Source organism: Nicotiana tabacum, chromosome 18 (genome assembly GCF_000715075.1).
Source record: "Nicotiana tabacum cultivar K326 chromosome 18, ASM71507v2, whole genome shotgun sequence".
In the NCBI taxonomy this organism is placed as follows: Eukaryota; Viridiplantae; Streptophyta; class Magnoliopsida; order Solanales; family Solanaceae; genus Nicotiana; species Nicotiana tabacum.
Window position 1 is genome coordinate 149,787,032 of NC_134097.1, and position 13,614 is coordinate 149,800,645.

General features: G+C 34.3%; 1 protein-coding gene across 2 annotated transcripts; it reads right to left on the reverse strand.

Moving 5' to 3' along the window:
* Positions 1-1,688: 1,688 nt before the first annotated feature.
* Positions 1,689-9,942, reverse strand: LOC107785665 (copper-transporting ATPase HMA4). 2 transcript variants are annotated; one of them, XM_075237467.1, is made up of 9 exons: positions 9,601-9,942; positions 7,885-8,171; positions 6,453-7,198; positions 5,895-6,366; positions 5,647-5,814; positions 4,178-4,432; positions 3,691-3,813; positions 2,508-2,993; positions 1,689-2,266 (listed from the first exon to the last, which is right to left on the reverse strand). In XM_075237467.1, the coding sequence occupies exons 2-9, from the start codon at positions 8,140-8,142 to the stop codon at positions 1,874-1,876; spliced, it is 2,901 nt and encodes a 966-aa protein (XP_075093568.1). In that variant the 5' UTR covers positions 8,143-8,171; positions 9,601-9,942; the 3' UTR covers positions 1,689-1,873. The 2 variants fall into 2 exon arrangements, with proteins under 2 accessions (XP_075093568.1, XP_075093569.1); XM_075237468.1 differs by lacking the exon at positions 9,601-9,942 and adding an exon at positions 9,157-9,243.
* Positions 9,943-13,614: the final 3,672 nt, after the last annotated feature.

The following is a 13,614-nucleotide window of genomic DNA, read 5'->3' on the forward strand; positions in this document are numbered from 1 at the left end:
TGAGGTAAGTTTATCCCACCTATTCCTAGTTTAATACTTGTGTCTTAGGTAGATTAAATACTAGGATTAAGGTAAAATCATGGGATTAGAGCAAAACCTAGTGTTTTGATAAAACTTATATTTTTTCACGAAATTGGTTATGAAGTGAAGTAGAAATCATATATTATTGATCCTTAGGTCACAAAGAACAACTTTCTTCGAAAAATTTCAGAATCCGGGCACGTGGGCCCGGAGTCAGATTTTAGGAAACTTGTGTTTAAGGTTTGGAAATTGCTTTAATAGTTAGGATGTGACCTTATGAGCTTGTATTGACTAGTTCTTACCCCATTTAACTAGTTTTGGATCGTTCGGCTCCAAATTGAGGGTTCGGGATCGTTCTTGGTATTGGAAGTACACTTTGGAGCGAGGTGAGTCTCCTTTCTAACCTTGTAAGAGAGAATTGTAACCATAGTAGTAATAATTGTATAATTTGCTACTAAATGCGGGGGCTACATACGCACTAGGTGATGAGAGTCTGTGTGTAGCTGCTATCATGTTAATTGTCCGGGTAGTTTAGGACCCGTGTCATGCTATAATTGCAAATGTTGTATGTCTTTTTGCTAATGTGATCAGTTAAGATATGCCAGAGAATTGGAAATGAACATAAGTGAACATATGTTGTGTTGAATACTTGTATGAGTTTATTTGAATATAAATGCGTCTTCTTGTATTCTTCTGTTGATAATTGATACTTGTGGATCGGGCCGATCGCCTCGGTAGAAATAGATGCATCTATGGTTCACGTCATTCGACCCTCTGGCAGTGCACAGTTTCTTTTGTGTTGGATCGGGTCGTCGACCTCGGCATAACGTGCGCATGATATTTATGTGAATTTATTATTGATGACCTGCCTATTACATGGTTTAAATTGTAAAGGATTAACTGGGGTGTTACAATGACATGACTTAGAAATACTTATTTCACATGTTATATATTGTGACCATCATACCTGGCATAACATCATATTATATTATTTAGCCCTAGTAGGTATCAAGTCGAACTCTCGTCTCTACTTCTTCGAGATTAGACGGGATACTTACCGGGTACATATTGTTTATGTACTCATGCTATGCTTCTGTACTTAATTGTACAGGCTCTGAGACAGGTTCATCTTGTTATCAGACCGGTGCGCGTCCCTGATCATAGTCCGAGACTTCCACGGTGAGTTGCTTTCCCTTCTTGTGTCGATCAGCAGTTGGATGGAGTCTTCCTTACTTTTGACTGTCTATTCTATTTCAGACGGTAGGATAGATGTATTATTTTGTATATTCTACTAGTTGCCCACAGCTTGTGACACCAGGTCTTGGCACACACATTAGTAGACGTTTCTTTTGGATTGTATAATTATTATTGAATGTTGCATATTATCACCTGCTTTTAATTGCAAATTAAGAAAAAATGTTGTAACTGTTTTGGGTAAGTAAAATAAGAATTCACTAATATTTCCGCGTTGGCTTGCCTGACAACGGTGTTGGGCGCCATCATGACCTATTATGAAAAATGGGTCGTGACATAGACGATACACAATTCAAATAGAATTGGTTTAATATGAAAGACATGTTGTTTTGGACATGGGGGTGGGTGGGGTGGCGGGGGGCGATGACTAGGCTTACTGCTATAGTATCATACCATTAGTAAAGACACTAGCATTTGTAAATTCTACAAATGAGATAAAGTAGCTAATAAGATGTATCATATTGAGAAAGACTAAAATACAACAATCATTTTCTATTTATGCCCCTCTTTGACCTTCATTTTGGTCAAATTGAAAGCAATGCTTAAGCTAGAAACTAACACTAATGGTGATTATTTCAAGAACTTAAGAAAACTATGATTAATTGACTCGAGAATGCAGAGGTTTCTTATAAGACTGCAGCAGTAGCGATGAACAAACCACGCTAATAGAAGAAGCCGCCATGCACGCACCAGCAAGCCATGGGGGCAAACGGATTCCAGTGAAGGGGAACAAGACACCAGCAGCAACTGGCATGCCAAGCACATTGTACCCGAGTGCCCAAACATAATTGAGTCGGATACGTGACATTGTCTTTCTAGAGAGATCTAACGCTGTGACGACGTCTTCAAGATTGCTCTTGATGAGAACAACATCAGCGGCTTCTATAGCTACATCAGTGCCTGCACCAATTGCCATCCCAACATCAGCTGCAACAAGTGCTGGGGAATCGTTTATCCCGTCTCCTACCATTGCAACAGGTGTGCCTTTCAACTGCATCAAAGTGGTAGAAATTAGAAGCTAACTTGAGCCTAGGATCTTCAAAGCATTTTTACAGTCCGGAGTTTTTTCCTAACAATCGCAAACCATACTCAAAATGAAACCGTAAAGCATTAAACTTACATTCAAAAATTGCCAAGCCATTAGTAGATAAACAACTTGCCTCGTACATGGACTGCTAATCATGAATCTTAATAAATAATGCATATTATCAAGAAAGAGGAGAGAAGTTTGCCTGCAATTCTTTAATCTTATCAGCTTTTCCCAGTGGATCTGTTTCAGCAAACACCATCTGAATTCCCACTTCACTTGCTATTGCTCTTGCTGTCGCCCAGTTATCACCAGTCACCATGACACTTGTGATGTCCATTGATTTGAGAAAAGAAACAACACGTGCTGCGTCTGGCTTTACAGGATCAGTCACAGCAAAAGCCCCAGCAATTTTACCATCCACGGCAACTAAGACACAAGTACGAGCAAGCTGTTCATGCTCTGAAATGTAGTTCTCAACTTCATTGCTAACTGGGACGTTGAAAGCATGCATAAGCCTCCTGTTTCCCACAAGAATTCTTTGTTCTCCAACTTTCCCGCTCACACCAGCTCCAGTGTGCACCTCAAAGTCCTCTATCTCAGGGTGATGTTCATTTTCTGCACTGTGCTTCTGGCGTAACTTTTTGGCATGGTCCACAACAGCTTTTGCAATAGGATGCTCACTATTTGCCTGAAAATCAAATTCCGGACATATGAATCTAACATGGATGGTCATAGTACTGATATTTCTCCCAACTTTAATAACTTGTCCACTTTTGATATCACATTTGAAAATGCCTCATTTTATTTGAGTCCATATTTTGGATAGTTAGCTTAATGATTACTACTTGGACATGATACAGGTAATCCACTTCATTGTGGGGAAGTCCAAAAATGTATCACTTTAATGGAATTAATACTAGTTGGCAATAACTTATGTAATTATATCCATCACAATTAATATTTTCTTCTAGCACAATATAAAATGTTCAAGTTAAATAAGCCTCCAATATCCAAGTTACATATCCTTAAAAAAGAAAGGGACAAAGTGGGAAGAGATGAAGTATCATTTTACAAATACAAGCTGAGGAGAATTTATTATCTCATGTGCCACAATATTCAGTTGTGATAATTTACTATTACTACTAAAGTATAGGATAGGGAAGAGTAGCTCTGATACTTTATGGTGATAATTAAAGATCAGTCTCTTTGTATCATACAGTTCTCTACAATTTAGATTATGGACTCGCCTCTCACGTGCAAATATAAGAAATACATGACTATGATACACCACATAGCAAAGCTACCAGATAATAGTGTAGGCATTGCATCTAAATATGTATTAAGGAAAAGAAATATGAAACAGAAGAAGGGAAAAGAAGCCGCACCTCAGCAGAGATAGTTACATCACAGAAGTCCTGCATAGAGATGTTGGAGAATATCACGGCACTTACAACAGTGGGCTTTCCAACTGTCAGTGTTCCTGTCTTATCAAACACAACCAGTTTCACCTGTAAGAACAATGCGTTTGCATTAACACCCACACCAGAAAATAGAAATATGCAATTTATTTTTTATTCATGACTTAAAATATTTGGTAGTCTAATTAGTCTGCAAGCACAATTGAACTCCCAGTTAACTAGCTATTCTTTATTTTTCTTAGTTGTAAACAAGAACTTCTGGAACCAACAGATTGATCCATTTGAATGCAATGAAGCTGACAACACCTGCCCAACCCCTCAAATCCCTAGCTCAAAAGGGGAAGGGGGGGGGGTGGGGGAGAGATAAGAGTAGACCACTTTCTTCTGTGACAGAGAAATAATTTCACTTGTAGTCTACTAATAAGGCTGGAACTTTTTTTTGAGGTGAACAAACCTTATGTGCTTTTTCAAGAGCATTTCCACCTTTAATAAGGACACCTTGAGAAGCGCCCTTTCCGGTGGCAACCATAATTGCTGTAGGAGTAGCTAATCCGAGAGCACAGGGGCAAGCGACCACCAATACCGATATACCAAACTGTAATGCAAGCTCAAATACACTCATTCCTTTTGGTATCCAACTTGAAGGATATACACCTACTTCTCCAGGGATAAACCACGCTAGCCATGTCACGACTGCAGCTAAAACAACCTGAAATAATAATAAAATTTGATTGTTTTAGCTTTTGTGCAGATAACTGGCTAAATCTGTGAATAAGGTCAACTTAATAAGCACCATTTTAGGTCTCAAAAGCTATATTCACTCTCTTATCATATGAACTGTGCTGTATTATAATACATTAGAAACTATGACAGGCTCCAAACTATTGTTATCCTAATCGTTCAGATTAAGGTCTAAGAATAAACCAGAGGATATTTGGCCATGGTCTTCAGTTCACTATAGATTTCACTGTTTACATCCATCAGTATTTAAAGTAATGATTCAGGATAAGGTGGGGGAGGCCTCCGTGGTGGACAAAATGCGGGAAGCGAGACTGAGATGGTTCGGGCACGTGAATAGGAGGTGCACGGATGCCCCAGTGAGGAGTGAGGAGTGAGGAGGTGTGAGAAGTTCGCCATAGTGGGTCTAAGGAGAGGCAGAGGTAGACCAAAATAAAATAAAAAAAAGGTAGACTCTCTCTATGAAACAATCTGATTGAGACTGATACGAACTTAACGTGAACTAGTAATTAACTTCAATTTTAAGAGGGGAGAGGTGCTCCGGAGGGATATGGCACATCTTCAGCTTACACTACAGAGGACATGATCCTTGATAGGAGGGTATGGAGGTCGAGACTTAGTAAGGTTAGTAGGTAGTCGAGCGTCTTTCCTTATTCTTAGATTTCAACTACTACCTGATGTTTCTTCTGCTTTGATTTTCTTATTATCTTGTTGTTGTTGTTATCTCTTCTTTTTCCATGTCTTCTTCGCTATCCTATTTCTTTTAAACTGTTGTGATTTTGCTTTTCTTGAGCTGAGGATCTATCAGAAGCAACCTCTCTATCTAACAAGGTAGGGGTAAGGTTTGTGTATACACTAGCTTCCCCATACCCCACTTGTAGGATTACACCGGGTATATTGTTGTTGTTGTTGTTAGCATTTAAAGTAATGGTACACTGTCAAAAAGGCTTCTAAGAGGAATATCTTGAAGATATCAATAGCAACATATTTCTTCATTACATGTCGAGGGAGTATCTCTTTTGCTCAAACAAACATACGACAATTAAAGATTTGTCTGGAAAAAGAAATTAGTCACCGTGCAGATCCGAATAGTTTTTATTCATTGCTTGGATTTCATTTCATTCAGAAAAACAAAATTATCTAACAAGAATTGTAGTAGTTTCTACTTAAATTGAAAAAACTCACCGTGGGTACAAAAAATCTAGATATCTGATCAGCAAGTTTCTGAACAGGTGCTCTGGCAAGCTGAGCAGCTTCAACTAACTGAACAATTTGTGAGAGCGCAGTCTCCGAACCAATATGAGTGGCTTTGATGAGTACACATCCATTTTCATTTACAGTTCCACCAATGACCTAATAATAAAATATCTATTATTAATGCCTGCATTTGAAAACAAAAAGTGTGAAACCCATAGCCAATAAATCTTGAGTACCTTGTCACCTGGCATCTTGGAAACAGGCCTAGCTTCTCCAGTGATCATACTCTCATTCACATAACTGTGACCATTAATAACAACGCCATCTACAGGAACCTTTGCCCCCGGAACAATCTTAAGGACATCATTCTTTTGTATTAATTGACTGCTAATTTCTGTCTCAGAAATAATATTCCCAGCACCATCCAATGTTAATAGGTAAGCAGTCTCAGGAGCCAGCTCTGTCAACTTTGCCAAAGCATCTGATGTCTTTCCTTTTGCAAGAACTTCTAGGTATTTCCCCAATAATATAAACGATATCAACATCGGACTAGTCTCAAAGAAATCTTGCCCCTCAAAGGAATTTGAAATCAATGCTTTTATCATAATATAAACCGAATAGAAATAGGCAGCATTAGTGCCCAATGCAATCAGAACATCCATGTTTGCAGATTTCCGTCTCAGTGCATGATATGATCCTGCATAAAACCTAGAAAAATAGTTTATTACTAGAAATTATTAGATTTCTACAACAGACAGTTCAGAATAAAAAGGCAATTACATTGTAAAGAATACCTTCGACCAATAACAAACTGCACAGGAGTGCAAAGGATCCATTTTAACAATAATCCAACCGTAAGCATGTTGAAAACCTTGTATTCTAACCAATTCCCATAAGGGGGAAGCATTGGAAGTACCATTGAGAAAACAAATATTGGCACTGAAAATAAGCAGCTCCACAAAAACAGGTTCCTGTAAGTGTGGATTTCATGCTCTTTCTCTAATTCCCGCTGTCTTGGTGGGATATAAAGGCTTGCACGATAAGTACTCGACCCATGCCCAGCTTCTTGAATACAATGCATTAGGGTTCTTGGACCAATTATATCTGGTTCATAACTTATGGTCACTCTATACTCTTGCTGGTTTATTTCAACAGTGTTTACACCTTCCAGCGCCTCGAGACAGCATTGAATAACAGTAATATCATCTGGAGAATTGATGCCTTCTAGCTTGAAGTGTACTTTATTTAAATCGCTGCCTGAACTAATTATATCAGCTCCAAATCCAGCATCTTCTATTACTTCAACAATCCGGCTGGTACTGGTAACATTTGGATCAAAATGAACTTTTGCTTCTTCAAGAGATAAACCAACCACGGCTTTCTTTACTCCATCAGTCATCGAAAGGGCACGTTCAACAGACTCAGAACAGCTTGTGCATGCCATCCCCTTGATTCTGATCCGGCAGATAGCAATGTCTTGCTCTGGAAACTCATCAACTTCAAAACCAGTGTCTTCGACAGCCTCTTTTATCTTTTTTGCCTGGAATAACCATATCTTTTGTGAAATAAGGAAATATAAACAAAGAAGAAAAACAAAGAGCATCAACCACCATTAAATCAATCTCTGAAGTCATAGACATTAGAGTTGATCCAACTTTTCTCAGTTGAGCTCAGGAAGCGCTCAACATACCCAAAGATGATATGAAATCAGGCAATTTTTTTTAAAATGGTACTTCATACTAGAATATTTTCCTTTGTTGTTTCACTTGTAAACCTATTCTGCTCTTTTATGAAATTCGTAAACCTTCTCCTTACAATGAGAGATGCATAGATATGTATGCAAGTCTAGAATGGAGAGAGAGAGCACAACCCTTTTTTGAGCAAAATGTATGGTATACCTTCTTTGAGATATTAAACTGAGTTTAAAATGTTTCGTCACAACAATCAATTTTATTATGTTCGGAACACAAGCCACTTTAAGGAAGCAGTTATAACAGAAAAGTCATGAAATTGGAAATGGAAAAGAAAAGCACAAATAAAAGAATCAATTTATCAGTTAACTAACTACAACAGATATAGTGATTTTCAAAACCAATAGACTGTCAACAGCATGAAAATACAACTGAGTTATTTGGTCGCCAAGGACTCTGAATTCCTCGAATGTTTGAAGACTATACTCTTAGCTTAAAATTAAGATAGTGTTCCATTATCTTAAATTGGACATACACTGATAAGTTCTGGCACATATTTAACAACGGCCTGTCCTTGAAGTGGAGACACCGTAGCACTCTCAATCCCCTTAAGCTTTCCCAGCGCAGATTCTATGGAATTCGAACAAGATGCACAAGTGATGCCATTAACTTTGAAAAGAAGAGTTCTAATCTTTTTATTTTTACTATCACTTAGTTGAGCCATATTGACAGCTACAGCATCAGCATCTTGCAAAAGCGGTTTCATTAAGTCATCCTTCCCGTTAGCTTCCATTTCTTTGTCCTGGGAATCAATCTTCAACACTGAAAATTGATGATAACAATAGTTAAACCACGTATGTCATGCAGTCAAAGTTTGATAATAGATACTGTAACAAAATCATTGAAGGCTGCCCTCAACAAACACCATCATGTACATAATGTCTCCAATACAACCAGCACAGTCAAATACTAATGGAAGAGTATGTCCACAAAACTCCATAATTCACACAACAGAACCAGTGGCTAAATCGAATTCTCAGCACCAGGTTCAGTATGATAAAAGATTAATCACTTGGAATTACCTTATCAGCTCTTACGAATCAAAAAACAGAAAAAAGGGAAAAACATGTCAACACAGAGTAGAGTGAAGAAATGTTCTGGAAACTCCACACTTCACACGCATAAAGCCAATACCTTAACAGAATTTATAAAAAAACTGATTGTACTATGAAAAGTCATCAGTATTGTTCACTATGTTATTTCTCAGAAGTTTAAAAACTGTAAATCTTGGAAGAAAACAAGAGGCATTGAAAGTATAGATAGACAGAACAAATGTCCAAAAATTCTATAATAACAACATAAACACATCACAAAATATGACACTCTGCACCATGAAGGAATCGAGAAAAAGATAACATATAGGTTGAATATAAGCTCATTGACCAATTAACAATTAGCCCAAGGCTTTATTTTCATAAATTTTCGTAATTCACACAAAGTGACATATAGGAAACTGAGTAGCACAGCCAATAGCTTTAACTTATTCTGGCACAGATTGCACTGTAATAGAAACACTTGGGTTTTCGTTAAAACCTTCAAAATTTATGACACAAAATCTTGGAATAAAAATGAAAGAAACTGAATTGCTGGAATTTCACTATTCCAATAATTAAAAAAAAAGTCAACAGAATCAGAATTTAACATAAACTCATTGACCTATTAATAATTTGGCCAAAGTTTTATTTTCACAAAGCTCCATAATTCACAAACAGAGACTATATAAGAAACTGGGTACAAAAGCCAAAACCTTTAACTATTTTCTGGCACAACTTTCACTATAACAGAAGATTGATCAGTTGGTTTTCTTGTCTTCACTTAAATATCAAAAACATGTAAAACTCTTACAGTAATAAAAAGGATGAGCTTTAGTTTCTGGAATTTTCATTATTCCAGAGTGCAAAAAGAAAAAGGTCAAATATAAACAGAATTTAACACAAACTCATTGACCTATAAATAATTTAACCAAAACTCCATAATTCACAAATAGAGTAACATATAACAAACAGGGTACACAAGTCAATACCTTTTAACTACTTGAATCCTGGAAAAAATGAATATTTTGGGCTTATAGTGAGAAAAAAATAGACATAAACAGAATTTAGCACAAATTCATTGACCTATTAATAATTTGGCCAAAGCTACATATTTCACAAAAAAGGCTACATAAGAAACTGGGTCCAAAAGTCAATACCTTTAACTATTTTCTGGCACAACTTTCAATTTTGAATTTGATCAGTTGAGTTCCCCTTTTTCCACTTAAAAGTTCAAAAACATGAAGAAAAAAAACTTGGAATAAAACGGAGAAAATTGAATTGAATAGGGAATAAAATTTTAGGGTTTTGAGGAGGGAATAAAATTGAGGAAGTTGTAAGACAGTTGCAGGAATGAGGCAAAGGTGAGAAATGGTGTGATTTAGGGAAAGTTGAATTTGTAAGTCTTGTCTCTTTATATATATATTGGGCTCTGACACTGTGTGTGTGTGTGAGAGAGAGAGGGGATGAGAGAGAGAATGATGCTTTTGCTTTAGTCCATTGGATACGAATGATTTGAATTTTCGAATATAACGAACTGGTCCTCTACTTTCCCACCAAGAAAAGCCACCCCAAGGGTAGACTATTTGTAATTTTACCCCTCGACGTGTGGTTAATTGCATTAATACCCTCCATTTTAGAGGCCATATCTCAACCCGGCTTGTAGCCCGATGCAAAAAAGATCGCAACAGTATAATAAATGGGAAAATAACATTGTATAGCTGCTCTTAAAATAATACTTGAAATATATATATTTTTTTATATATTATATTATTAGTTTTAGGGTACGCGCTTTGCGTGTGTACCCCATATAATGAGTTCATAAATTTTAAAAATTATATAAATAATGTGTGTGAGTTATAAAATAAAAAATAAGAAAAAAGTATAAGTTCCCAAAAATGATGAATGTTGATCCTATTTAGTTAGTTCAATTAAAAAGGTTATCAATGGCTTATAGTGATTTTTGAGAACTTATGTAGGAATTTCGTACGAAAAATTAAACAAAAAAGTAAAATTGTGTCTCTTCTAGAGATATGAAAACGAAAACATTGATCATGTAGCTCTTAAAAAGATATTGGCAAGTGATAATATGTCTAAAAATAACGTAGAGAGTTGTCATTTATTGCTATAAATGCAAAAAAATAAAAAAAATTATCTCCTCGTTAACAGCTTGTTTGGATGGTTGTTACTTGTTATATTGTATCGTATTGTTACGTTAAATACGATATTTGTTTTCATTGTTACTTAAATTTTATTGTATTGTATCGTTAAATTTCTCGTTACATAACGACAAAATGTGTCACTTTATGTAATGACCAATTTGGTGTGATCGCGTCGTTACCTTGTCTTTTTCTCTCAATCTCACCCTTCATTATTATTAAATAATTTTATTTTATCATTTACCCTACCTTTTTATATAATAATTTTACTTGTATCATAATTTTTCTTTACAATATTGCAGTTTATTCTTCATATTGATGGTGCGTGATATCATGAAATAACGGCAAATGATACAATCTATCCAAACATTATATTCATCAAATAATATAGTACAATACAATACAATATGATACGATACATTACGAAACGACATGTAACAACCATGCAAACAAGTTGTAAGATACATTCTATCTTCTAGTATTTCATCTTTATTACTTCAAATTTGTATATCTTACCAATTTTACTCTTAAAGTTATATGATAATTAATTTAACTCTATTTTTTTTTTTTTTTTGTTTCTCTCACGGTAGTGCTTTTCTTACGGAAACAAATTATATATCCTAAGAGTTTTGAAAGCTTAAAAATTTATGAATTTTAGAAAAGATTGATTTGGATTTTTCTCTTATTAATTAATCAAAGACTTAAATATTTAGTTTCAATACTTGAGGAAATATTTTATTTCCTTGTTGATTTATTCTAAATATTGGTTCATTGAAAGTTTTATATGTTTAACCGTAATATAATTTTATCCACTAAGATTTATGAAAGGTAAAAAATCTATTGATATTCCATTTTTGCATCTTTATATTTGCATAATTATCAGTGTTATAGATTCTCCAACCATTTCTCGATCTCTTTTAGGAAAGTAGTTCAAGTATGAAGTAAAAATATATTTTAGTTTTTATATATAGTCTACGAGGATAACATGTAAGCAATTTTAGTTATGATATATTATTCAAATAAAAAGTAATTTATACTCTTATAAGTGATTAAACTCTTAAAAATTAAAGAATTAATAAAACAAATTAGAGTCTTCTTTTCATATTTGGCTTTGTAACACTAATTTCCGATATGATTTACGGTGTTACATTTATCTCCTTTATTCTAACTTTTTTTATAACAATACTTCTAATCTATTTATTATAACATTAAAAAGTTAGAGTTTGACTAAATTGTCCTTTCTGATATACTCCTTTATTTAGTTAATTTTACAAAAATCTTTTATATATAGTTTTGTTTTTCTCTAAAATTATTTTAACTCTCAATTCTTAAGTTAAAAAAAAAATAAAGTGAGTGGATTCCAAAAGTATATGCATATATAAAACTCTTAATCTTGATTTTCTTTCCTCTAACTTTCCACTTAGATTAAGTTCTTTTAAAACAATGATAAAAAGAAATAATAATAGTAATAAGCGAGAAGAAAGAGAAGCAAACAAAAGTTGAAAATAAGTTTTTAAAAAAATGCAATCTCAATTCTCGAAGGAGTCCATAACAGGTAAACCTTTTTATATCTGTACTTCTTTCCTTTTTAATTTCCTTTTATTTATTTTTCTATTCTGAAAATTAATATTGAAAATTTTTATATGGAAGGTTATAATTACGTTAACTTGTCCAAATAAGGGAAGAGTTTATATCGAGTAAATTTCTATTCGATTTTTATTTTGGACTTTTTACATATTAGGAAAAGATTTAATATTTAAATTTTAGTTGATTAAGAGCTCCTAAAAATTAGGGAAAACTTAAATTACACTTTCGTCTAATGTAAAATTGTTATAAATAGTATTTTATTTATGGTGAATGTCTATATTTAGAGAAATCTTAGGGTTACTCTTCCCCTATAAATAAAGGGGTTTTATTCCATTGTAATTGATCCCAAGTCAATAAGAATCATCTCTCTCTGCTTTTCTCTGCAATACTATTCTTCTTCTTTTATTGTTTCATAACACGTTATCAACACGAGACTCTAACCAATTGGGTAGAAGCTTTGGGATTGAGCATAATGATTATCAATTGTTTCATGAACTTCCTTTATGATTGAATTCTGGATTTAAGGTATGTATTTTACCGTATTTTTCTCTTTTATTCTATGATTTGATTTTAAATACAAGCAAAGACAATAAATTTTATGTATAACTCTAATGGAGTTTGAAGAAATTATAACCACCCAAAGTGGTAAAATTTCTATGTCTTGCCATGATCAAATTTATGTATGATTGTGGCAAAGAACTGAAAACTCTTCCCATTGAATTTGCTCCATTCTCATTCCCTTAAGAGAATGTGATAGCAGTATGTCTAAAAGAAGACAAAATTATTACCGTGAAGGTATCAATGAATGTGGACGCGACAATAAACGAAATTATAATCATCATCATTGTGATAATAAGAATAATAAGGATTTTCAAAATAATCCTTCACTCTGTGAAAGTAAACTTTGTCATCGATTTGACATGAGATTTTGTCAAGCACATATAGATGATTATGGTCCATTCATGATGTGAATGTGACAACATCTGATTTGTGAATACATATTCATTCTTGAAAGAAAATGAATGTACTAGTGGTAGTAAATATACCACACTCACCTCTAGAACGAGGTTTGAGGGGAAATAAGAAAATAATGTCAATATTATGGCATGAATGGTCATTGGTCGCATACTTATTGTACGTCAAAATATTTTGGCGATGTGACTATTAAAAGACAACGGTAATGCAAGAAACAGATCTTGCATATAATTTTGACCATAACCATAATAGTATAACTTTATCTTTAAAAGAGATATTCACCATATGGATGTTGATGAATATGTGGTAGTACCAAATTATTTGAGAGCTCTCGAAGAGCCAATTATTACTATTTTGGAGGAATAAAATTGATTATCAATAAGGCATTGTGTTGTAGTAAGGAAAGATTTAATATCTTCTATTTCTACAATTTGTAGCGGGGTAATATGTATG

What these genes read in the sequence shown, in the direction of transcription:
- LOC107785665 (XM_075237467.1), bottom strand. Translation starts at nt 8,142, where the DNA reads ATGGAAGCTAACGGGAAGGATGACTTAATGAAACCGCTTTTGCAAGAT. An exon ending in CTAGATTTTTTGTACCCACG is followed by an intron (nt 4,433 to 5,646) that starts GTGAGTTTTTTC and finishes TTATTATTTCAG; the next exon opens with GTTGTTTTAGCTGCAGTCGT. An exon ending in CTCTTGAAAAAGCACATAAG is followed by an intron (nt 3,814 to 4,177) that starts GTTTGTTCACCT and finishes TTGTTCTTACAG; the next exon opens with GTGAAACTGGTTGTGTTTGA.